At 43.8% G+C, this 26,406-nt stretch overlaps 1 protein-coding gene and 1 long non-coding RNA gene across 2 annotated transcripts in view; both read left to right on the top strand.

The window, feature by feature from the left end:
* LOC120562241 (TGF-beta receptor type-2-like) overlaps positions 1–26,406 on the top strand; it is a 49,689-nt gene that overhangs the window by 16,706 nt on the left and 6,577 nt on the right. The window contains exons 4-8 of the mRNA XM_039805857.1: positions 15,216–15,511; positions 15,605–15,853; positions 17,146–17,259; positions 17,684–17,821; positions 20,226–20,367. Coding sequence (XP_039661791.1) covers positions 15,216–15,511; positions 15,605–15,853; positions 17,146–17,259; positions 17,684–17,821; positions 20,226–20,367 — 939 coding nt within the window. The remainder of the gene's footprint in view (positions 1–15,215; positions 15,512–15,604; positions 15,854–17,145; positions 17,260–17,683; positions 17,822–20,225; positions 20,368–26,406) is intronic.
* Positions 1,801–3,122, top strand: LOC120562242. Its single transcript, XR_005639714.1, has 2 exons — positions 1,801–2,581; positions 2,771–3,122. It is a non-coding gene; the product is annotated as an uncharacterized LOC120562242 (long non-coding RNA).

The following is a 26,406-nucleotide window of genomic DNA, read 5'->3' on the forward strand; positions in this document are numbered from 1 at the left end:
TACTTGGCTCCTTTCCTTTTAAGAGCGTTGAGTGGTTCGGTCAATTGTGAGAATTGGGGCACAAAGCGATGATACCATCCAGCCATCCCAAGAAATCTTTGCAGTTCTTTGAGGTTCTGAGGAACAGGGTAATCCTGTACTGCGTTTGTCTTCTCTGTGTCAACTTCAACTCCAGCAGAGGAGACGATATGGCCCAAAAACTTCAACGAGGTCTGGAAGAACTGACTCTTTTTCATGTTCACGGTCAGGTTAGCCTCTCTTAGCTTGTCCATCACTGCCTGTATGTCCTGGTTGTGCTGCTGAACTGTATTGGAGTAGATAATGATGTCGTCCAAATACACAAAACAGGTTTTTCCCCCCAGGTCCCCAAGAACCAGTTCCATCAGCCGTTGGAAGGTGGCTGGGGCGTTTTTGAGTCCGAATGGCATTACCCTGAACTGGTAGAGGCCAAAGGGACAGATGAAAGCAGTTTTTTCTTTGCTGTCCGTATCCATCTGAACCTGCCAGTAACCGCTATTGAGGTCCAAGGTAGTGAACACCACAGCTCCAGCCAGCGACTCCAAAATTTCTTGGATGTTAGGTAATGGATAAGCATCGGTGTGAGTTGCTGCATTCATTTTCCTATAGTCCACACAGAATCTTAGTTTTGGGTCATTTTTCTTAGGTACCAAGACGACTGGAGCAGCATACGGAGAGAATGATGGCTCGATGATGCCTTTGTCCAACATGTCCTCTACATGCTCTTTGATTACTTGAAGTTTTGTTGGTGATACACGATAGGGCTTCTGTTTGATAGGCACTTCATGGGTAAGAAAAATTGTGTGTGAGAACACGAGTGCATCCCAGTGTTTCTGAACAGACGTCTGAGTTTTCCTGTAGCTGACACAACAACTGATTTTTCCCAAATTCATCCAGATGAGCATTGTTGCAGGCGGTCTGTAGGAGGTCATGGCAGGGTGGCAGAGGAACCAGGTCCACAGGAGCCACAGCAGAGAAGAAGGCAAGCTGCGAAGGAAGAACCGCATTAAGTCCTGCTGCAGAGTCTCTCAAAAACTGGTATTGCTGCTTTTTGTTGGATTTAAACCAGTAGCGGTGCTCAGAGACGTCAAACTGTAGGCCGGAAATGAATATGAAGTCCAGTCCCACAACTGCAGTGAAAGCAAGGCTGCGAGCAGGCAAGATGACACAAGGTAAGGCCACTGGGTGTAACTGCAAGGTGAGGTTCATTTCACACCAACCTAAATGTTGTCTTCCTTCTCCATCTGCAAGGTACAAGGGCCCTCTAGTCCAAGGCTTTAGTACGTCCTGCTGTCTTTTGATTCCTGACCACACATTTTCATTTATCAGGGTGTACGATAAACCAGTGTCGAGGATAGCGGTTCCCTTCCATGGACCAATGTTCAAGGGAACCCTCAACTGACAAGGAAGCAGGCTACCAAGTGGGGATGAGGAGGTGTTTCCAAATGTAGCGTCTCCCAGGTAACCTGAGTGTGTGAGGGAACCCAGTGTGGAATGACCATCTTGGCCATGAGTAGTTTTTGCAGCTTGCTGTTGTGAAGGTCTAGAAGAAGCTCTGTTACAGGTCCACTGCGGACAGGAAGCTGGTGCATGACTTTCTTTGCAGCGCCAACAGTACACAAGGGAGGGTCGGTTTTGGCTGGGTTGGTTTGTTCGGACAGGATTTTCTCTGGTGTTAAGAGACCGGGCAGCAGATTCAGAGGTAGCAGGCTTGGGGGTTTTCCCCAATAAGTTCTTTTTCTGTTCATATTGCAGCTGGTTTTACGTGCTCCTTCTCAAGTTGCTGACCAAGGCGGACAAGTGCGTTGACAGAGGTGACTCTGCTACTTCTCAGCTGGCTGGCCAGTTGGGGGTTAATGTTTTTCAGAATCATTTTTAGGATTTCTTCTTCCTCAATTTGTGGTTTCCAGCGTTTGCACAGTGACTGGTACATGTAGGCAAAATCTCGGATGCTTTCACCATCCCCTTGAACTCTGTTGCGCACCCTCTCTGCCAGTTCATCCTCATAGTCCTCTGACAGGAAGGCAGCACGGAACTGGTGTTGAAATTCCTTCCATGTGTGGATTTTATGGCGGCCCACATCCCACCAATCTCGTGCAGTTCCATGAAGTACATTACGCAGGGTGGCAAGGAGTTCCTCATCTGTGAGCGGTGTGAGAGCAAGGAAATCGTCACACCTTTCCAGGTATTGGAGCGGGTCAGGTGCATCATTCAGTCCCCCAAATGTCGGAAATTGTAGCTTTACAGGGCTCTTACCCATGACTCTGTTTTTTACCTCTCCGTGAATGGTGGATCCACCTGGTGACCCAAAATTGACATCGGCCATGCCAGGATGTACGGTGGATTGCAATCTGGGGCGTTGTGAAATGAGCAGGGGCTTTTCCCCTTGTAGACCCTCAGAGGAGGATTGCCCACTTGCAGGGGTAATGGTGGTGGTAACTTTGGATGCTGTCAATTCCTCAGACAGTGAATGTATGGTGTTTCTGCAGTGGGACAGCCCCTCCTGCAGATGGGCTACTGCACCAGACATCGGGGTGAGAACGGAGAAAAGATCCTTCAGCAGGTCAGTATGATAGTTTTTTAGTCTCCAGCCAAGGGATGCATTGAATTGTGATTGCAGATATTCAAGCCGTTTATCCACATGCTTGATAATCTCCTTTTGTTGTTCCTGAAATAGGTCTGTCAGTGCTTTGGTTTCTTGTTTAGTATGATTTGTAATGTCTTTTATCATTTGCGCCATGTTCCCTTTTAGTTCCTGCCGGTGGTGACGGTGTTCCTCCACAATTTCCTGAAGGTGTTGCCTAATCCCATCGCCAGGATATGTCTCCTTTAAGGCGGAAGTTTCAGGCTGAGGTCCTCCATGACACTCGTCTGTTTGGACGGCTCTTTGTGGAGCTAAGGGCTGAGCAAGCTCAGAAAAAAAAGTGAGGTCCATGTCCAACAGAGAATATGTTGTAGGAGGTAACTCCTCTGCAGGCATGCCCTTGGCCATTTCCAGTGGTGACTCTGCTGATCCTCCTTCCATTTTACTCCACCATGACTCTGAGTCAGCGGCCATTTTGTTTGGATTTTTGTACCAGAAAATAAAAAAGGTTGTATCTTCACAACGGTTGTGGTTTTATTTTGTTGAGTTATTTGGTTTGTCATTCAATGGTAATTTTCAAGTCCCATCTGGGGTGCCACTTTTATGTGACAGTTTGTCTAAATCCGTTTTGTTTTGTTCTTTTCTAAATGGGGTGCCAGCCAGGTCTCTCTCCTGACATCTAAGATAAGATGGTTCAAGGTTTAGGTCAGTTGTATTTTGTATGTTTAGTTTTGGGATCTAGATCAAACCACACAAGCGCGCACATATAAAAATGTACACCCTATACACATTAAACAACGAAAACATAAACCCAACAAAACACAATGCACATTCCAAGGTTCAAATCAAAGATCATATAATTAACACAAAGGTAAGCCAAGCACAAGAAAGAAGTGTATCGTCCAAATGTCCAAAAATGAGAAATCCAAAATAGAGCAATCCACAAAAGAAAATCCAACAAAAAGAAATCTGCCTCAGGTTTTCTTTAGTACTTAGTTCAGTTTTAGAGCACAACAAGTAATTGGTCAGTTCCAATACAGTCTTGAAGTCTGCTCGTGGTGCACAGCAATAAACACAAATAAAGACACTTTCAAGGTAAAGTAAAAAGGTTTGTTGACTTACAACGTTTATACCAGTCAGTCAGTCAAGTAGTCAGTGCAGTCAGTCCGTGAATCCAGTCCGAGTTTAGCAGGAGTTTTGGGTGAAGACTGCTGTCGGTGAGCTGCTGAGAGGTGAAAGTGAAGTGATCCGGTTTTAAGGTAGGCCGTTCGTTGATGAGCTGTCAGTGGCGAACAACGCGTTTTAAAGGGATTAAAACGACCTTAACTGAATCTGCCGCGCAACTGAGCTGTAGCTCCGCTGACCCTGTACACTGCTTCCCCTCCGACACGTTCCACTCAATCCCGCAACCAGGAAGTGCTCTCTGTCTCCTCCCTCTCAAAAACACCGGGGCTCATCATCTGTTTAAGGGGCGGTCCCACTGCACAGCTGATTGAAACTTTTAAAGTTGTCACAGTGCGTCGCCGCGACGTGTGGTTACATTTTTCGAGAGGTGCACGTCAGGCTACGGCGTAGGGTCCGGCGAAGGTTTGTGTCTCCACACCTACGCACGTAGCAACGGCATAGATTTTTCGCAGAAGTATAAAAGAGCCTTTAGGGTAGTAGAATACATCTCTAACCCTTCCTCAACTGTAAATGATGAGACGAGTGCTGGCGTTTGCTGTTCTTTGCCCCTCCATTTCCTGCTGCTCTCTATAATGGAGTAAGTCGTTATTCCCCTCTTTACTGTCATCTTCTCACCCCCCTCCCCTTCGGCCTTGTTCTCTGACTTTCTCTCCAACCACCGACAGGGAAACTGTTTTACGTGTTTTGGCACGTAAAACTGTGCTTTTCAGAAGTTGTTGCTGGTTTTAGGACTTATTTAGAACACTGTGTTGTGGAATGACTGGATGTTGCACCGTCATCACAAACAGGAAATGGAAACGTGGTCTTTTGCATCACATGTAAACATGAGTCGGGGAATCCTCAGTGTGGTCGCAGACATGCAGCTGGGTGCGTACTGCGCTGTGATTGGCTGGCGCCCCTCACTGCTCAGAAGAAAATGTGGGTGTCTGTCTCAGCCTGTGTGTGTGTGTGTGTGTGTGTGTCTGGAGAGCTCAGACATATGGTTTCCTGTCTGTGTTTAACTCAAATCAGAAACATCTCCAGCCCACAGTGAACCGCCCAGAGACACAGAGCAGCGCTGTAGGGAATGACAGTGAGGTAGACTCAGTCTGCTGCTACGGGCCAGCTCATGGATTCTCTTCTTATGTGCCAGAATCATTAAAGGCGATTGGATTGCTCTTTTTCCCACCTCACTGACTAAACGGTAACTTTTATCTGCTGTATACTGCATAAAACCTCCCACGTAGTCAAGTGTCGAGACTGACAATCCTTCACCTGAATGAGCTCTTTTAAACCGGCTGAAATGTCCACAGATAAGACCTTTTGACCTGAATTCACTTCCATTGCTCTTTTTTCTCAATGGTAGTTATATTTTATACTGATTACCTATGTACATACATAACCCTAACCCATATTAGAAACATCTACCAATATAATATTTCAGTAGAACACCACTAACTATGACCTTTGTGGTAAAACAAATATGACGGTTCATTTATTGACATTCTACAACACAGGGTTACACAGCCAGATGCAGTTCTATTACTTTTATGCTACTGTAGAAGAGCTAGTCTTACTGATGGAGTGTGGAGTATGAGACAGCAGACTGGCACTTAACTAAAATTGCAAAAGTATTATCATCACAATATACTACTTAAAGTGCTCATATTATGCTCATTTTCAGGTCCATACTTGTATTTAGAGGTTGTACTAGAATAGGTTTATGTGGTTTAATTTTCAGAAAACACCTTATATTTGTTGTACTGCACATTGCTGCAGCTCCTCTTTTCACCCTGTGTGTTGAGCTCTCTGTTTTAGCTACAGAGTGAGGTATCTCACTTCTGTACCATCTTTGTTGGAGTCGCACATGCTCAGTACCTAGGTAAGCACTGCTAGCCAGTCAGTTGCAGAGCATGACGGAGTGCCACGCTAGCAGCTAGGCGAGCATTATAACGTGTGTTACAAAGTGACGAGCGTTTGTCTCTGAAGTAAAGTCTGGACTACAATAGAGCTGTTTGGAGCAGTTTGGGAACAGTGTTTTCTGTTGGAGATGGTAAGTCCCTTTGGGTTGGACTTTGGGCTTTTTCACTTTGTAAACCTATAGCATGCACAAAAATATATATAATACAATAAAGGAAAGGGGAAAAGCCAAAAAGCATAATATGAGCACTTTAAAGTAAAAGTACTCATTATGCAGAATGAAAATACAGGTCTAAGGTCGAGAGTGTTTTCATGCGTTCGTCACGTAGCAGACAAGATTAAAGTCCTGATTGGCCCATCGAAATGCCTCAGAAATTGGACAATCCAAGAAGGTCGATGCCGGCCTGGGTCGGAGGGAAGGATGATCTCATAGCAAAGACAGATAATGCGCAATCGCAGTGATGATTCACGGGATTGACCTGGTTGATACTATAAACGGCGATTGTCGTGTGATGGTCAGGTATGACAATTTTGCCAAAAAGTGAACATGACGAGCTTTATAAAGGCAGATGTCATGACAGGGCTGTTGTATTGGATTGCATTTGATTGTACAGGTGTACATTTCTTTGGAAATGGATCTTTGGGAGAATTTTTTGCATTCCAGAGAAGACAAAGCAAGAGCATGCATGTTGCTTTCTACTCATCATATATCTAATAAAGGGGACACTGAGTGTATGGTGGATAACTACCTAGCCCAAGCCTGGTTCCAGACCCTTGAATTACGACCCACATCTGGAATTTGTTCAGATAGGTCTGGTGTTGTTCACATCGATGACTGTAAAGCAGGCAACCAATCAGAGCTTTATAGGTGGGATCATTTGGCTAGCAACCTGCCTACCCATAAACATGAAATATTGTGGCAGAAAAACAGCCACAGAAAAGGCAACAAGCAAGGAGGATATTAACGCAGCTAGTCAGCTGATGCAGCACTCTGATCTTCCTGTTATTGATCCCTACAGTGACCAATACGCATGAGACAACGCCATTCTGCATCATTATAACGGGAAGACGTAACGTAACAGGCAAGCCCGGGAGCGGAAACCCTAATACTAAATCTGACAAGTTCAGTAGCTCCATCAAAAGAGTAGTTTGTGTAAAAAATAATACACACACACACACACACAGAGCACTGAGGGTCAGGGTTGTGGTTCCTTCCTCCCATTGAGGACATATGCAGCAGGAAGTCCCTATTTGTTTATTGGAGCACTGCCATGGCTTATTCCTCCACAAATGCCTCACATTGTTCTCCCCCAGCATTGCATTCTTATGACGTGCCTGTAATAGTGGTGTGCATGTGGTTTACTGCTTGAGAGTCACACTCATGGATTCTTATGTATGTGTTTGAGTGAGTGTTTGTGTATTCAAACGTGTGCTACAAATGTCATAGTGAGGGAGCGGACATTGTGACTCCCCAGCTGCAAACACTAACAGGGCTGGTTGGTTTAATGGGCAGCTGAGTGGAGGCCTGTTAGAGGTTTGTCAGATAGGGAGATGAGTGCTCTGTTGTCACTGGCAACGTGATAAAATAGTAGATCAGAGCTTCTGTTTATCTTCGTCTCAAAGGGCGACGCACAGGTGTGTCTGGATGCTCTCATGCAGCTGTTGGAAAAGCTGTCATAAACCCACGGCAACGGTACACTACCTGCACAGCAGCAAGCAGTAATCAGTATGCAACGACTATAGATTTTGTTGTTATGATTATTGTCTAAAAAATAATCAAGGTTTCATGATTATCACAATTATTATGCATTAATTAATTCCACTGCTAAATTACATGAACACTCTAGATTTGAATGTGTTATTTATTGCTGCCTTTTGAAACAGAGATAACACAGTAACAGTTTTGAATGTTTTGAAAATGATTATATGATCAATCATCAACCTTTTTATTTAAATTCATCTGAAAAGATTAAAGAATAGAGGTGATAGAGTCACACCACAAACAAAGGCCAAGTTGGAAACAACAGTGCTGTCCTTCTTAAGAAGAAGTTGGCCCTTTGTGGGTCCTGCTAGCTTGTGTTTCTAAAAGTTGGAGGAGCTGCTAGACAAGATGCACCTGTCACAGGGAGATGAGCCAATAAATGTGATGGAGAGATCTCTTTGCAGCCTTATGTCCCATATGAGATGAAGAGAAGTAAGTCAGTAACGTTAAAGTGGTAGCGTCAGTGACATGTTTTAAGTAACGTAATGCTATCGTCAGCTCGCTCACTATAGTCGGCTTCTGACTCGTTAGCTGTTAACTGTAACGTTACCGTTATAAACAGGCTAACGTTAGCTAACAGTCAATACTCGCGGTAGATGAAAAGTAGATGAAAAGATTGTGGTTTGGGTTAACGGTCCCATGGCATGAAAATTTCACTTTATGAGGTTTTTTAACATTAATATGCGTTCCCCCAGCCTGTCTATGGTCCCCCAGTGGCTAGAAATGGCGATAGGTGTAAACCGAGCCCTGGGTATCCTGCTCGGTCTTTGAGAAAATGAAAGCTCAGATGGGCCAATCTGGAATCTGGAAAGGGGAGGTAACCTTGCTCCTTATGACCTCATAAGGAGTAAGGTTACCTCCCCTTTCTCTGCTTTGCCCGCCCAGAGTATTTGGCCCACCCATGAGAGAGAGAGAGACATCATGGCTTTCAAACAAGCAAAGTGGCAGTTGGTCAAGGCCACACCCCCACCCTCCACCTTGCCCCCCCTCTCTCCTCCTCAATAGCTACAGTCACAGAAATGGCACATCCTAAGGAAAGCTCATTGTGGGACTGGCTCTAGTGGCTGTAATTCTGCACCAAGGCTGAATTTTGGGAAAGAGACTTCAGATACAGTATTAGGGGACCACTAAGGCCTATATAAAAGCATCCAAAGAGCACCATGTCATGGGACCTTTAAAACAGTTTCCCCTAGTCTTCTTCCGGGACACAAACTCTGTTCCCCGAATGAAGGCCCTTTGCCCCTTCGCGCTCTGCACAACAATTACAAGAAGCAGTTGCTGGTTATTCACTTTTTACATCATCAAGGAGGCAGGTGACCACATCTACTCTGAATGACTCCATAAAATCACACTGGAAGAGGATTCTGACGAAGACAAAGACTGCTTCCCAAGTCTTTTATCTGATATCTCCTCGCTTGAGCCAGAAGTAATTCTGGCCCCCTTTTTGAAGGCTGTCTCAAAGCTCTTATTCCTGCCACAAGGATAGATGGGGGAGGATAGAGGATGGAGGATGGAAGAGTGAGGATGGAGGATAGAGGATGGAGGAGTGAGGGTGGAGGACGGAGGACGGAGGACGGAGGACGGAGGACGGAGGAAGGAGGAAGGAGGATGGAGGAGTGAGGATGGAGGGGTGAGGATGGAGGAGCGAGGACGGAGGATGGATGAGTGAGGATGGAGGGGTGAGGATGGAGGAGTGAGGATGGAGGAGCGAGGATGGAGGATGGAGGAGCAAGGATGGAGGATGGAGGATGGAGGATGGAGGATGGAGGAGCGAGGATGGATCTAGATATAGATGGGATCCATGTGCTCTCACTCTGACAGGCTCTGTGACAGAGCACTTGTTTGTAATTAAGATCCTGTACAGATGATTGAGAGCAGACTAATGCCACATCTCAGACAGTGTCAGATACACATTTGGCGCTTGTGAACTAGTTTCAGTGGGACGGGAGGCATTGATATTAAATACCGCCTTGTCATAATAACATGCTATTTGTTTTAGTGCTATATTTACAGCTGTGCTCTTGTGAAAGTCCGTTTTATATTCTTTGAGGCACGCTATGTGAGGAATGAGAAGAAGGTAGAACTAATTCATGTCTGACATGGATTCCTTTCCTGGTACAGTCTGCGTTTTTGCACAGATGTCCCTGATCTCCTCCAACTCACTTCATGGGTTATTGTGATCTAGTCCTCATAATGAATGAAATCTTCCGCATGACATTTAGTGGGGATTTTTGAAGTCAGGGGGGTGTTTCTATTTTGATGATAAAGAAGAAGAACAAGAGATAAAAATAAAAAAGGGAAAAATGATTAGTATGACTTCTTAATGCAGCCAACCAAGAGGAAGAGGAAAATATGTGGAGCGATAGTGGAAAAAGTGTCTCTGTGCACGTTCCAAGATCTGTATTTTTGTATTCTTATTTCTTTTATAGTTCCTCCTTAACTGTGGAATCTTGGCTTGCTTTCAGTGAGTACACCAGTCTTTCAGTCACATAGTTTGCTATATAGAGAAAAGACTCAACTCTTAGGTGCATGAGGAGGGAAACAAGAAGGCCAGGTGAGGCACTGAGATGGGGCGAGGAAGTAGATAAGCAGCTTTATCAGGCAGTTTGGGTTGTAAAGGCAGCACAGTTACCATAACAAGTAAATAGTGAGTGTGATATTCAATTTTAGTCAGTGTCACCACCCTCCACGCCCCACCATTACACGATGCCCGCCTGGATAAAGGGAGATTTGTATACATTTATGCGAGGGGAAAAATGGGGAAAAAATGAAAAACTTTTTTAATACAAGGTCATGTCGTGACATGTAACACATACATAATGCAAACATAACTTAAACCTGGGAGCCCTTTTGTGTGCTTCACAACGATAAACTGGAATTTAACGGCAAATATTTACAAATTTAATTTAAAGTTACCTAAACCCTGCACAAACAGATTATTTGACAGTTATGGTGAACATTGATGACCAATAAACATTCATGGATTTAGGCTTTTCACAGAGCTGACATCCATCTGCTACGTGTTGTAAAGGTGATACGTATGTATATCTTTGATAGTAGAAGGCAGTGATTTCCAGTTTTGTATTGCTGTTACAGAAAATGATAATTGACCAAATGTGCTTTTCCTGAATGGGATTAGAAGCTCACCTTGTGTGGTGCTTCTGGTGATCTGACTGCTGTTGTTGCGTTGGATTCTGAATGAGTTAAAGGTGCCCTGCCACACGTATTTCATTACTTTGTGGTAATGTCTGAAGTTCTACCATGGACTCTTTAACATTTGTTGTGGAAAAAAATGCCTTGGTTACCTTGTTTCAAGCCATTCTAGCGTGGTATAAAAAGCCTGCTGGAAGACTCAGCTCGATTTGTGCCAGTTCTCATTGATATTCAACGAGCTAAGCTGCTTGACTCTGATTGGCTAACAGCTAGCCAATGGGAGCCTGGCTATCAGCATCCTTTACCCAGCGCAACTGGGCGAGCTCATGAATAGTAATGAGCTCAGGCAACACCACGTCAGACTGCCCAGCTTTTGTAATTGGCCTGATTTCTCAGCGTATTTCCTTTCAGTGGCTAGAGCTGACAGAGGAGGTAGCAGTTCACTTTCACATTCACGACATAACACAAAACACATATGGACCTAACAGATTTCAAAAAATACAAGGAAAAACGGTTTTGTGTGTCAGGGCACCTTTTAAAGGAGGAGCGGTGTTATGGAGACTGTTGTAGACCAGGCAGATGTTTTTGTATTAGATTATAGCTTTGTCTGCTATACAATGGATCAAAGTAAACACCTGATTGTCTTCGGCCAAATGCTAAAGGTAGCGTAGGGTGTGTTAGCATTCTGCTGGCTCCTTCCCCCACTCCGTTAACTTTTCTGTCCCCGTGTAGTTTCACAGCACTTCTGACACCATGTCGTGTTTGCAATGAAACAAACTGTGTGTGACTCTTTATTAGATCACAGCTCTGTAGGAACATGTTACTGTTCCCCATGGATGCACCCAGCCCATGATGCACTGCATATTCCAACCTGGTTCCTGTTGATACCAAAGCCTTCCTATTGTCAATTGTCAAAGATATAACATATTATGTACCATGCAATAATACCGTATACCACGTGCTGAAAATTTTTATTTGAAATTAATAAGTATTAGAAACATGTTGAAATTGTCTGGCAGCTCTAAATGCTGATGTGTTAACTGAAGAATCCATCCAAACTGGGCCCTGAGAAATGCTTTTACTTTCCTCATAATGTAAACACACTTAAAACTCTTCTTAATATTTGGTTGTAAGAGCTCGATGACTGACTGCATGAGAAATCAAAGCGCCACGAGGTCAGTCGTGGAGCTAGCGTTAACAGCTGGTGAACGCCACGTGTCAGCATCAGAAGTTTATTATATTTAGAAAGATGCAAGGAGAATTCACAACGCACTTCAGGAAAACGTGCAAAAATGTGAATCTGATTGATGTATTTAAATTATGCCATTGAGTAATTAACAAAATTATCATTTATCAATTATTATTATTACATCAGAAAGTAACCACTATGGCTTTAGTTAAATGAGAATGTTTGATCAAGTCAACATGAATAATGCTATTTAAATACTCATTACAATTGTTTTTCTGGCGCAGAATACAAACTGGCACAGTGAAGTGTGCTTCAACCTCCTCAGTGTTTAGAATTGCTTCCATCTATTCACCCATCAGCTGTTTCCAACATGAAATCATGTCTGGCTCTTTCATTTTCCAAAGAAAACTGTTCCTTTTTAATATCCAACTCACAACTTTGTTATTCACCAAACAGTGTGAGGATCCAAGTAATTAGCAATGGTCCCCTGATGGTTAGACATAAGAGTGTGAGTCAGAGATGGCAGCGTTTGAAATCCCAGCATACATACACATCCTGAAACACAACACACACACACACACACACACACACACACACACACACACACACACACACACACACACACACACACACACGTGTACAGTAATTGCATCCTGGAGGCAAGGATCTCTCTATTAGTTGGAATGATGTGTCAAACCTCCATGAGCACTGCATGAGAACACTCTGGCATACTGATTGGAAAAGGCAACATGAGTCAGATTAGCAGCTTGTCTTGGCACCGTCTGATTGGTTGTTACTAGCTTGAATGAAGACACTCGTGCACTCTAATCATGGCAGAAATACAGCAAGGAAATAAACGTAAAACCTCAAAAACCTCCAAGCAATCTTAAAAGACTTAAAGCATGCACACATGTACAGAATCATGGAATTCAAGTAGTAGTGTCTGACTGTCTGGTAGTTATTACCAGACTTTAAAGTCTGTGTTCGGTAGCATTGATTCATTTCATCTGCGAATTTGCCCAAAGCTATTTCAGAAAGATATACTGCTTTACACACACACACACACACACACACACACAAACTATGTCAATCAGACTTACAGTTAGTGTAATCATATGAATGTTACGACATGATATAAAGCCATATAACAGTAGTTCAAGGATTTCAATACTAGCAACGTTAACTGCACTAATTAGAAGTCCAAAGACACCTTGTGTATATCTTCATAACTTTATCTTTTTTATCAAGTGCATGTGTCTTTATCAAGAATAACATGTGTGTGATTTAGTGTCTCCTTCCTCATAATGTCAATAACCCAATTAAATACTTCTAAGTCGCATTACCTTTCCAGCTAAAAGGCTGTTGCTACTTTTACAATACATTGACACTACAGCAGTATGCACAACACTGGACCGGACATGCACGAACATGCTTGTGTCATTGTCATATAAGCATTAGGTAAATGGTAAATGTGGTAAGGAAAATATGAAATATTTGGAGTGGAAAATAGGAAAAAGATGAATCCTCCCACTTAGCAGCCAATTGGATGGGTGTTGTATCACTACCGTTAATATGAGGCAATATGGCCATATTACTCAGTGGGCTGTTATCATCCATGGGTAAGTTGGATCACCCATCCATGTCAATTTTCAAAGCTTAGAGCTTAAAATGACTTAGTGTGAAGAGCGACAATACATACATAAGTTAAGTTCCTTAGGTAACTTTCTTAACTAATGGAAATGGAATTTTTTTGAACCCAAAACACAATCTTTTACTGAAGTAGTTTTGTTGCCTAAACCTAACCAAGTAACGTTAATTTTAGTTTGAATTCACGGGACTCCCTGAGCAGAAAGTAACGCCAAGGGGTCCTGAATGCAAAATAGATGCGTGGTGGTGCGACTTCTTCAAGGGTCAGACCAGCTCCTTCAGCCAGCCTATGTGGCAGCTTCGCTCAGGAGGTTTCCCCTGAGCGACTGAGTGAGAAACTCTTTGAAAAGGTGCCCAGCTAGAGCAGAGCAGTCCGGCCAGGCCCAAAATCAGGCAAACAGGCTCTCCACTGTTTTCTCCCCGCCGCTGGAACTCTGGTGGTTGGCTGCCGTTTTGTCCGAGCTGGCAGTCCGAGTCAAAGGAGGTAGTTAATGCTATAGCTCATGAAGCCGTAAAGGCTACTCATACCAGAGGACAAAGTCAGCTCCCTGCTGAGATCACAATCCTAAAGATACACACACTGTATAAATAGTGGCAGGGAATTGCAGTGTGCTTGCTGCTGCTGCTGCTACTGCATGCAGCACAGCAAACCTACAAATTAGTTGTTCTCCAAATACCTGCCTTTACACCACCACCTTCGCTTTTAGTTAGTTTTCTGTGGAAATGGTGGATTTCTGAAGAGGAAGAGGAAGATGTATGGATGCTAGATACAGCATGACATAAAGGGAATCCAAAACGTTAGAGTTGTGAAGCAGTCGCCGCAAACGCAACATATTTGTCGGCGAGGTTAGCGCTGATCATGATCGTTCATCAAAAATTTAAAATATATTACAAATTCTGACATAGTAGCTGCTTTAGAAGTGTTCGCCAAACCTGCTGTCACCACCAGTAGGTGTCAGGTGTCATCCAATCAAACAGGACCCAAATCTGAAGGATTGTAAATTTGAATTTGGCTAATACATGCTACAGATTTAATAGCCATGTTCTAGGAACAGAGTTGTTTTGTTGAAAGTTTAAATTCACATACAATTGCTATAAGCACCTGCCGCTCTCTTCCTAAGCAGTTAAACTTTGAAACATACTGTAGATTTCAACCAACTTGTAAATACTCTGGTTAACCCTAACCAACCTAAGCTACGCTACCGCTACGCTACTTTTCACTTCGCTTCAATGGAAGGCTAGATGGCAGCAGTCACAGCGGAGTTTGCATTCACTTTTAACAGTCCCAAAATGACCACTATCCTACTCTTGTTCTTTAACAGTTCTTTATCCCCATGTTGGCTGTTACAAAATGCCTGTCTTATAGTTTCAGATAGGCAGGGCCAACCCTGAAAACCACCGAAAAACAAATGGGATGACAGCAAAATCCTGACCCATGTTTGCAGCTTTCACCACAATCTGCACACGCTACATTACAAATCTCCATGGCTGACTCAGTCATAATTTCACAAGCAGTTTAGCTCTTCGATGGTTGAATTCTATAACCTAATTGTAGCTAAATAAAATCCGGGTATGTCATAAATACTGTTGGGTTTACCCTCCGTATTTTGCTGATTGTGCATAGTGTATCCCATAGTAAAAATCTTGTATTTAATCCAACATCAGTTGTCTCATTTGATTTCTTTTCAGTGTTTTTTTGTCCCTGATGAGACTCTTGGTCTTACGCCATATACTCTCCACCTTTTTGTATTCATCTCATCTTCTGTCTGCTTTTTCAGTTGTGGATCCAGCTCCGGATGATCCCTTGGTGTCGGTGATTCTGGTGAGCCTGCTTCCCCTGCTGGTGATGGGCGTTGTGGTTGTGGGAATGTTCTTCTGGTACCGAGCCTACCGACGACGCCTGAACCAAGAATGGGAGAGCAGCAAAAAGAAGCGCAAGCCAAAAGCTGGTGGGCTGGACTGCAGTGATGCCTGCGCCATCATGATGGATGACGATCGCTCCGACAGCAGCTCGACGCATGCCAACAGCCTGAACCACAACACTGAGCCACTGCCTATAGAGCTGGATCTGCTGGTACAGACCTAGTGGTATTTCCGAGTTGTTTTGTGGAGCAATTCTTCTCTAAGCCACCCTGACTAATATCCTACCTTTTTGATCCTGTCTCAGGTGGGAAAGGGTCGCTTTGCCCAGGTATACAAGGCCAAGCTGAAGCAGACCACCTCGGATCAGTTTGAAACAGTAGCTGTGAAGATATTCCCGTATGAGGAGTACGCGTCCTGGAAGAACGAGAAGGACATCTTCTCCAACACAGATCTCCGACACGAGAACGTCCTCCACTTCCTGACAGCTGAGGAGAGGAAGGTGGAGAAACAGTACTGGCTCATCACTGCCTACCACCACAGAGGAAATCTACAGGTGAGACGGCTACTGTCGTGTAACCCAGCATGAGAGGACCAGTATTACTCCATGTTATGAATTGCTGTGGTGAAGGACATATTCAGAGCCTTGACTGAAGTAAAGGTATCAATACCCCACTTTAAACATATTCCATTACAAGGAAAAGTCCTGCATTGACAATGTTACTTATGTCAAAAATATAATAAGATAAATGTCCTATGTGTCTGCTATACATATCATTATTTCTCAAACAGGATTTTACTGTTGTAATTGGAGAGCTGGAGCTCTTTTTTTTTTTTTTTAATGGATTCATCCGCAAGTTTGCTCTCCATTAATCAATTGAGTCTTTGGCTTGTAAAAATAGAGAAAATAGTAAGAAATGTCTTAGCAATTACCCAGAGCCAAATGTGACACCTTCACAATGTTTTTGTCCAACCAACAGTCCAAACCTCTATATTATTACCAATACATTAGTCTCGCATCTCAGACCTTCCTCCACAGCACCGCAGAGGAAGGTCTGGCTAGTCCACATCATTCCGGCATGGGAGAAAAACGTGCTCTGGTGTCCTGGCATTTCTTTAAACCGATCACAATCATCTTGGGTGGTGCTAAGCGCCGGACAGAACAACGGTGCCGCTGCTAAATAGTCTCGGGAAGGAACTAGTTTTGGTGGAACGTGTGTACGTTCAAAAGTTGTTTTAGTCGTGCGAGAGAAAACTCTGATTGGACAGATAGTCTAGCTAGCTGTGTGGATTTACCCTGCAGAGATCTGAGGAGCAGTTAACCATAGTCCTCACAAATCCACCGGAGGTTAGAACACCAACACACAGACAGAGGAAGGAGACGGATATCTGGCGGAATTTCCGACGGCACTGGAACAATCCCAGAAATGAATCGTCGTAACATTATTACCGTATTAACATTATTACAAAACATTAACATTATTAACATTATTACTAATACATTAACATTATCAAAAGAAAAGCAGCAAATCTGGAACCATTAACATGACTTAAACTCATTTGTACTTGTACATTTTCATGTTTTGTTTGCAAAAAATCTTAATTTTGTAAAGTCCCTAATAACTAAATCTGTCAGATAAATGTAGTGAAGTAAAAAAAAAAGTACAATATTTCCTTCTGAGATGTAGTGGAGTACAAGCAGATGAAAAGCACCGCAAATGTGTACTAAAGTACAGTACAGTACAGAACTTCGTTACATTCCACCACAGTTGGTAGTCTTTTTTTTTTTTATATTCATACATTTTAAATTCGCAATTTGACCAATCCCATCATCCCTCGGCCCACCAGGAGCACCTGACGCATCATGTGATCAGCTGGGAGGAGCTGCAGGTGATGAGCATGTCTCTGGCCCGGGGTGTCGCCCACCTCCACAGTGACCGCCTCCTCTGTGGACGCCTTAAGGTAGGACTGTGTGACTATGTGACAACGTAGCAGACAAAGCATCACATCTATGGAAGGGTTGATGTTGTCCAGTTCAGAGGACGAGGCACTGAAGGACCTCACTCAGTGTTGGAAATAAGATATTCAGATTTTTTTTCCTGATTTTTAGTGCATTCATTTGGAATGGTAAACAGTTAGTTTTACCGGAACTACTTATTAGGTGTCCTGTATCACGTATGTTTTCAATGGACACCCTGCAGCCAATCAGAATCGAGTGTTCACCCAGACCACGATATAAACAGTATTTATTTTATGTTTAATGTTTAGTTTGGATAAAAAGTCTAAAGCCTTAATGACTGTTAATATGGCATTTCTTTATGTATAATGTGCTCTTTTTAAAATGTAATTAGTTCTTTTGACCCCCATACTTGTACTGTGCCTAAAGGTGCCCATAGTCCATCGAGACCTGAAGAGCTCCAACATCCTGGTGAAGAACGACCTGACGCTGTGCCTCTGTGACTTTGGCCTAGGACTCCGTTTAGACAGCACTCTGTCTGTGGATGACCTGGCCAACAGTGGACAGGTCAGATTAAAAGTCTTTTTTTAATGACTTTTTCTTATTTATTGTGTGAGTTAATAGTCTTCCTTTTCATAGATTGTTTTATCCAGAGACTGAGTTGAAAGAGCACATTTGCTCTTTTGGATTTCAACTTCAACCTTCAGACTTCTAGTTCGGAATGGCAGCAAACGACCTAAAGAGTACCAGACTATCTACTGCAACTTGTCCACAGTAATCATTTATGACCTAAGACTAAATGGCTAAATGGAAATGTGGTTATGTTTTGTTATGTTATGTTTTTAAATATACAGTATATCGGATTTTTAAATCACCAAATAAAGTCAATATCACTGATGGCTTGTGGGAGGGAATTCTAGAGGGGGGGGGGGGCTGCACAGCTGAAGGCTCTGGACCCCATGGAAGATGGCCGTGCAGGAGGAGAGATGAGGAGCATGGAGGAGGAAGAACGGAGAGTACTATGCAGTGTTTGATAAGGGGAGCAGTGCGGTTGCTGAAAGACAGGGGGTTGATTATCCGGGCAGCTGCATTCTGGACCAGTTGAAGTTTATGGAGGAGTTTGAGTGGGATGACCAGAGAGGAGAGAATTGCAGTAATCTAAACGGGATTTTACCGATGTAGCGGTTCAAGCCTTTTGACTCGATATCCTCTCCTAAGCCCAACGTGTGGGCCAATGTGTGCTTACACTACGAATAAAAGCCAAAATATAAATTTTAAAGCGGGTTCAGGTGTAGGTGTGAAGCACACTGCCACTTTATTGCAACGAATAAAAGCAACTTCAGAGTTTAGATCGTGACCTACACGTTAAGAAAACCTAACCTAAGTAAACCATTGCAGAGATGTGACCTTCAGCTGTTACAGGTTCAGAATGTGAGTACAGAAGTTACTGACCAGATTTGACCATAACAGTATTTGCTCAGGTGTCATGTATTTATGTTTTTTTTTTTATAATTTGTGGAGAGGTGGAACAAGCATGTCTAGCTGGAGGAGCATAACCTTATTAGTCTTGAGTTGGGACATGACTTAGGACTTGTTGGTCCTTGCTCGCTACTTTTACCTACTTTATATACAGTAAAGTACATTGGTTTTCATTCAAGGCGTAAGTAAAAGTTCCTATAAAGGGCACTCAATTACAGTTCTCGGTGAATACGTAGTTACTTTGCCCTGTTTTACACCTGTTTGAAAAGAAAGTGTATTAACTCTCTTTGTTTGCCCTCAAAGTATGAGTATATGAGCTGACTGTGTGGGTCTGTGGGTTTTGTTGGCTGAAGAAGGGATGAACGGAGACGTGAAGGCTTTGTTGTGACATGCAAGCTCCCTAAAGGCAGCTCTCAGCTCTTTCTCAATCTCTCTCTCAGTCTGTCTGAGTGACCATCCTAATACTAATTTATGACTGATCATTTACTGGCTCTGAATGCAGCAGGGACAGGTGACAGGGAGTGTTGACTAACTTATAAAACAGACACCTGTGAAGCCTCTACTCACACAAACGCACACATGCGAACACACAGAGAGATACTGGCTATGACTCAGCGCACCACCACCTGCCACCCCCTCAGTCTCTTCCTGGTCAGCAGCAGAACGTACACAGAGATTCTCTGCAGTTGTTCTCCGTGGCATTGCTTCATCCATTCAAATGTTCAAATTATGATCTGTGGCCGTCACCTTGTTTTCCATTTACGACTGGAAATTCCCAGCTAGTATGTTGTAATTATAACCTCCGTGAGCATTCATGTGGTCCACCTGTATAAAACCTGTGAAGAAACATGGGCATCTGCAAAATGTTCTTTGTTCTGCATAAAAAAAACGAGTTCGGCATGCAACAGGATATATTAATGGCAGCAATATTTTCGCAAATATAAGCCAGAAAGCTTGTTCACCTTCACAAAGGTGCTGAAGAGTTCATTGAGGGTTATTAAAGTAGGGGTAAAAGTGACGCTGTTTCCTACTTTCCTGATTCTGATATGCCATCATTAGTCACAGATTCCTGGTTAGATAATGTTGATAAAACCCAGCAGAATTCCCGCACCAGTATGCAAATCAAAACTGATACATGCACTAACATTACTCATAACGTTGCAACACATCATCAGCTGACTCCTGTGGTATGCGAGCAGCATCTGATTACTTCAGACTTGACAAAATCAAAAAAGACTTGTACTCGACTTGCAACACCAATAACTCGTGACTTTGCTTGAACTTCAGCCTTTTGATTTTAAAGGACTTTATAGCCTCCCTAAGCCCAAAGTGGGGTCAAGTGCAACCAATCACAAGCCAGAAAATGGAAGAGGGTCAACATCACGCTCCTCTAGGCTCATAGAGGGTTTGATGTGTGAGTGATGTGCCAGAGTAAGATTGTGTGTGTGTGTGTGTGTGTGTGTTAACCCCTCCTGTTATGTCTGTACTGCAGGTGGGTACGGCGCGGTACATGGCTCCGGAGGTGCTGGAGGCCCGGCTAAATCTCGAGAACACAGAGTCCTTCAAACAGACCGACATTTACTCCATGGCCCTTGTGCTTTGGGAAATGACGTCGAGGTGTGAAGCTATTGGAGGTCAGTGCACACACTCACACACATCCACAAACGCACACATTCAGTAATTACATGTATTATGTCATGTAACACACACGCACACACTAACATAGAGAACAAAACAAATCCTGCTGAGGTGAAGTGTCAACCACTGAGAAGACTCAACAGTGACAACTTAAGTCATGGGTTTCAGGTTATCACAAGTTCAGTAGGCAGTCCGATTGGCCGGTAGTGATGACATCATGCTGGAGTTCATCAGTCCTCACATGTAGCAGCATGTAAAGGCGTGTATCACATCTGCCATGTAATCTGCTTAGCCTCTTCTTCTGTTGGTACTTCTTCCGTTACCTTCCACTCTCTGTGTGTTGCCGTTAACAAAAGCCCTACGCTTCAGGAAAGAAACTTCAAGCTACATGCTAAAAACAGCAAGTTTTGAAGTAAATGTGGATGATGCAAAAAGGCAGGCCTGCTTGGTCCTTTCAGGGAATGATTGTAAAGATTTACAAATAATATTTGTATGGTATTTACTATCTAACTGGGAAATTTTGGGGCCGATCGGTGGGATTGCTGCGGACGAAGTATACATGACAACACACTGGTAAGAGCCAATTATGTTTAACCATTTATCCAGCTAATTTTACAACTGGAAAATTGCCAGATCGCCCACAATCTTTCCTGCCCGCCTCAGCATCCTGGAGAGACGGCAGATTGCAGCCAATCACCTTCTGAGCAGAGCGGATGATAGGCTGCAGTCTGCACTCTTCCTTAGCAGTGGCAGCAGCGTACCAGATGCTGCTAGAGGAGATGAGGATGGACCCAGTGATGTTAGTGTAAAAGTGCCCCATCATTGTCTTTGACGGGTTTAACTTCTTCAGCTGCCGCAGGAAGTACATCCTCTGCTGGGCTTTTTTTTGATGAGGGAGCTGATGTTCAGCTCCCACTTGAGGTCCTGGGAGATGATGCGTCCTTACGAAAACCCACCACCATCTCCACTTTCTTCAGAGCGTTTAGTTCCAAGTTGTTCTGACTGCACCACATCACCAGGTGGTCAATCGTGCACCTCTAGGCGGACTTATCCCTACCAGAAATAAGTCTAATGAGGGTGGTGCGGCCCGCGGACTTCAGGAGCTTGACGGACTGGTTACTGGAGGTGCAGCTGTTGGTGTACAGGGAGAAGAGCAGAGGGGAAAGGACGCGGCCTTGAGGGGAACCAGTGCTGAAGGTCAGAGACGTGTTTCCCCAGCTTCATGTGCTGCTTCCTGTCAGACAGGAAGTCTGTTATCCACCTGCAGAGGTGGAGTCAGGCTCTGCCACTGGGTCAGCTTGTCCTGCAGCAGAGCCGGGAGGATGGTGTCGAAGGCAGAGCTAAAGTCCACACACAGGATCCTGACGTAGGATCCTGAGGAGTCCAGGTGCCGGAGGGTGAAATGAATGTTGACTGCGTTGTCCAGTAGTGGTTCTGTGAGGGTTTTGAGGTGAGCCAGAAGGCGCTCAAAAGACTTCATAACCACTGAGGTCAGGGTGATGGGTCTGTAGTCATTCAGTCCTGGGATCCTTGTTTTTAGGGAACAGGGATGATGGTGAAGGACTTGAAGCAGGCTTCAGTGAGGTGTTTAAGATGTCTGTGAATACAAGACAGACGATCAGCACAGTGCTTCAACGCCTCTTCCTTCAGCAGCTGTCTGAGTTTGGCTGTGTAGCAGGGCTTGTCATTGTTGTACCTCAGTGTGGTACGTGATGGTACAAAGCTGCCCTCACAGAAGCTGATGTATGATGTCAAAGCCTCTGTGTACTCATCCACACTGTTGGTGGCAGTCTTGAAAACATCCGCTACAGCTTCACTGGTCCGCTTGTTAGATGTCCTCACGACAGGTATAAAAAGTTAGTATTTTTGTCTGTAAATCAGTTTTAATTTTTGCCTGTAAATCAGGCCAACCAAAAAGTCCCTCTCCATGGCTTCTCCAAACTTCGCCCATGCCTGATGCTTCTCCAGACGTTCCCAGTTCACCCCCACTACACGTTTGGGCTTACCAGGTCTGTCCAGAGTCTTCCCCTATACCACCTGACCCACCTTGAACATGGTGTTTGTCATAGACAATCCATGACTAGCACAGAATTATAACAACAGCAACCACTCGGGTTCAGATCAGGGAGGCCGTTCCTCCCAATCAGGCATCTCCTGGTGTCTCCATCCATTCTTTTCATCCTAATTATCATACATGATTTGTGCACACTGTAATCTGAGAGTCCGTATACATCTACTGCCTACTGTCTGTGACCTACATAGCGCAGACAGGAGGTTCAGGCTACTATTTCCTGCGGGTTTGTGTGTCAACAGGGAGTCTGATGGTCATGTCTGTCGGACTGGATCTCGACCTCAGCTTCAGGTCTGCAGCAGGAATCTTAGGAATGTCTGATATGTAAGGGAGACAATCTAAACTCTGCTGTTGCCCTTCTTTGGGTAGGAAACCAGGGAGAGATAGAGAACAGCAGTGGATACTGTACCTGTTTCAGCTGGGTGTGTGTGTGTGTGTGTGTGTGTGTGTGTGTGTGTGTGTGTGTGTGTGTGTGTGTGTGTGTGTGTGTGTGTGTGTGTGTGTGTGTGTGTGTGTGTGTGTGTGTGTGTGTGTGTGTGTGTGTGTGTGTGTGCGTGTGTGTGGGAGGGACTGTACCCAGCTGAACTTGAGCTTCCCCTAAGTGATAAGTATTACAAGGCAGGTGTGTATTACGAAATCAACAAACACATAAACAGTGCATTTTAGGAGCCCACCCAGGGACCACAAGGCACAGCCTATTTTGTTTATACATACAGAATATTAAATTTGTACAGAAGATTATAGATTGAATATTAAATTTTTTTTCACATGTGAAATAAAAAGTGGCAGCACTACTAAATGATGGTACAGTATTTCCTTGCGTTGCCGCAGCAGAGGGATAAACCTCTAAAAAAACACTTGCAACTAAGTTACATGTGACTGCCAGGATAAAGATACCAACTTGAATTTACACAGCCAAACTATGGAGACTGTGGACTTTTTTTAAAGAGCATTCCTGCTACAAAGGAATTGTTTCTGTCAGTCTAGAGAGCGGAATGATTGTAGCAATGAATAACTCTTTCCCAATATGGTGTGAAAGTATTTAATTAAGATAATGTTGAAGAATCTAAAACCTAAATCTTTCAACTCTAAAACTAAGTCTAAACCCTCAAACAATCTTTTGGGCTGAACAAAATGTCTTAACTTTCCAGAAACGTCCTCAGTCTATAAATTACATGGATGGAAGTACACGCACACAAACTCCACTACGCGCCTGAAAGTAGAGAGCGAGTCTCTTTGGTCCACTTCATTACCTCTGCCCAGTGTGCTTTTCTAGACAGTCTGAGACATTTAGAATGAGACAGTCACATTCCAACGTGCATGAGTTTGTCTGCGTGTCTATTTCAGAGAGAGAGGTACATAGAAACAGAGCACGAAAGAGGGAGGTATTACACAAACACCCACATCTAGTCCTGTTTCTGCTGCATGTCTCAATATGTGTGTGTGTGTGTGTGTGTGTTTTCTGTCTCTACCCCAACAACAGGGGGCAGCATGGTGGATAGAAATACTACCCTGCATTGGCACTGTTGTTGTGGTCAGTTATAGTACATTCTCTGTGTGTCTCTGAGCATTTTAAATAAGCCTGCAGGGCGCGGCAGGGCCGGCATGTTCTGTTTCAGCTGAGGGTTCTGCAGGGTAATGGAGCGGGGCAAAGAGTTTGCAACGTGCCAGGCAAAAGACTTCTTTGCCTTTGACAACAGCTGGTGAGGGGATGATCGTTAAACCCTAATGGGGCAAGGGCAGATGCTGACTGCCTTATGCCATACGCACAGACAATGATATTGATCCTTCATCTCGTGTGTACTAGAAAGCAAATACATTTATTTCCCAGCCTTTTTTTTTTTTTTACAAGAACAATGCAAATAATCAGCTTCAGTATATACGAGTCATTGTAAACTAAGTGGCTAATATGTTGCCTCTTGGCCTGATGTGAAATGATGTATTTAAAAAAAACAATGACACAGACAACATGTTCTATCAGAACAGAACAAGGCAAGTGAAGGAAAGCAAAAAAAAATGAAGAGGGACGGCTCGGCCGCAGCCTCGGGAGGGCGAAAAGTCCGCAACTCCAATCGTAACCGCAAGGCTTCAAGCGGCGAGCTTTGTAACGATCAATAGTATACAGTTCCAACTATAGCTAATGCTAACGTTACCACAGATGGTAGATGAACTGCTTAAAGTGATGGTTCGGAGTAATTTCACCCTAGGGTCCTGTGCACCATGACCTCGAGCCAAACACCCCCCCCCCCAGAAGCTTTTTTCACCCACAACACTTGCCTGCTGGCTTCTTCTCTCTGCTGCTGCTGTTGCTGCTGCTACCGCAGTAAGACGAGTGCTTAGGGACCGTCTACAAATTACAACACCGAAAAGAGATACAACAAAAATATTTATTAAATTCCCTTTTTTTTTTTTTAAGTAAGTGCTGTAGTATAACTAGCAGGAGACAAGCTATAATTGAGGTAAGTTTGGAGACATTACCTTATTTAATCATTAAATTTATAAATATTTTTGTTGTATCTCTTTTCGGTGTTGTAATTTGTAGATGTCCCTAAGCACTTGTCTTACTGCGGTAGCAGCAGCAGCAGCAACAGAGAGCAGAAGCCAGCAGGCAAGTGTTATTTACATAAACTTCTGGTGTACTTACAAACTTTCCAATCCATTGTTTTATGAGTGCATAACTTATTTGTACTAGTGTAGAAGTTTGGTATCATTTTGGGCATTATTAGTGGGGTAACTTACGAGATACATCACTGGATCCATTAGCCCCTGCGCTAAGCTATTCAGCTGATAACGCTACTCTACGCTAACTCTCCCAATGTTCGACCCAGGTGAAAAAAGCTTCTGGGGGGTTGTTTGGCTCGAGGTCATGGTGCAAAGGACCCTAGGGTGAAATTACTCCGAACCATCACTTTAATACCTTGGCCAGGGGCCACCCCGAGGTCACAGGTGACTTTGTTGAAATAAATACTCGACCTGCGCAAGCGCGATACAGAATATGTTCAGTGTTAAGCCCTGCCTCTGGCGGTCAGTAAGGATGAAATAGGACAGGGGTGACAACATACAGCATGCAGATAGTATGCATGATAGCTGATTGCTTATCACCCAAATTTGAGGAAATATTAAGCCTCATCAAACACCACTCGCAGTATTATATAACAGCACCCTGAGGTGCTAGCCACAAACCTGCCACAGCAACTCAGCCCACAACTATCTCTGGAGATGGGCCAGTGCTTGGTTTGGACAGAGAGAGGATTTGTTTTGATGAGAGGGTGGCAGTGTTGTGCCTGAACGCGTTCATTGAACTCGTTGATATTTTGGGGCGAACGTGAACTGAACATACTCTATTACTGCCTGATTAACGTTACTGTGAACTCGTTCATTCTGGTGTCCGTGAACGGAACGCAGCGTCGGTGAGGATGCCAAAAATCGTACATTTCTGTGCAAACTTTGCCCGCCGGCTTTCAAAAAGAAAATTCCTTCACTTCATTCCCATCCACAGCAAACCTGAAACGGCACGTTGTACTGATTGGATATGAAGATGCAATCTGACGCATGGTTTCAGTGTTAAAACTGATAAAAATAATTGCTGTCTGTGGTTCTATACGGGCTGTGGCAATCATTTTGAAAAATAATAGCTCGCGGCAACGTATGGGGAAAAAAGAACTATGAACTAGTTCATTTTTGGAACTGTGAACCTATGCTGCGTTCCAGACACAGTTTTTAGCTCGTAAGTTACGACTTCAAGTCACGACTCACGAGTTGGTAGCGTTCCAGGCAAAGTCACCACAAACCCTTCTAGCTAGCGGCTACCTTACGTTGACGTTAGCTATCTAGGTTACTTTACGTTGCCTATTTATGTCTATTTATTTCTACTTATCACTGTTAATAAACGGCGTCTGTACAGCATCAACGGGGGTCGCCATTGTTGTTTATGTGTGTGTGACGTCAAAAACTGTAACTGGGA

The sequence above is a fragment of the Perca fluviatilis genome, chromosome 7, assembly GCF_010015445.1.
Source record: "Perca fluviatilis chromosome 7, GENO_Pfluv_1.0, whole genome shotgun sequence".
NCBI lineage: Eukaryota > Metazoa > Chordata > Actinopteri > Perciformes > Percidae > Perca > Perca fluviatilis.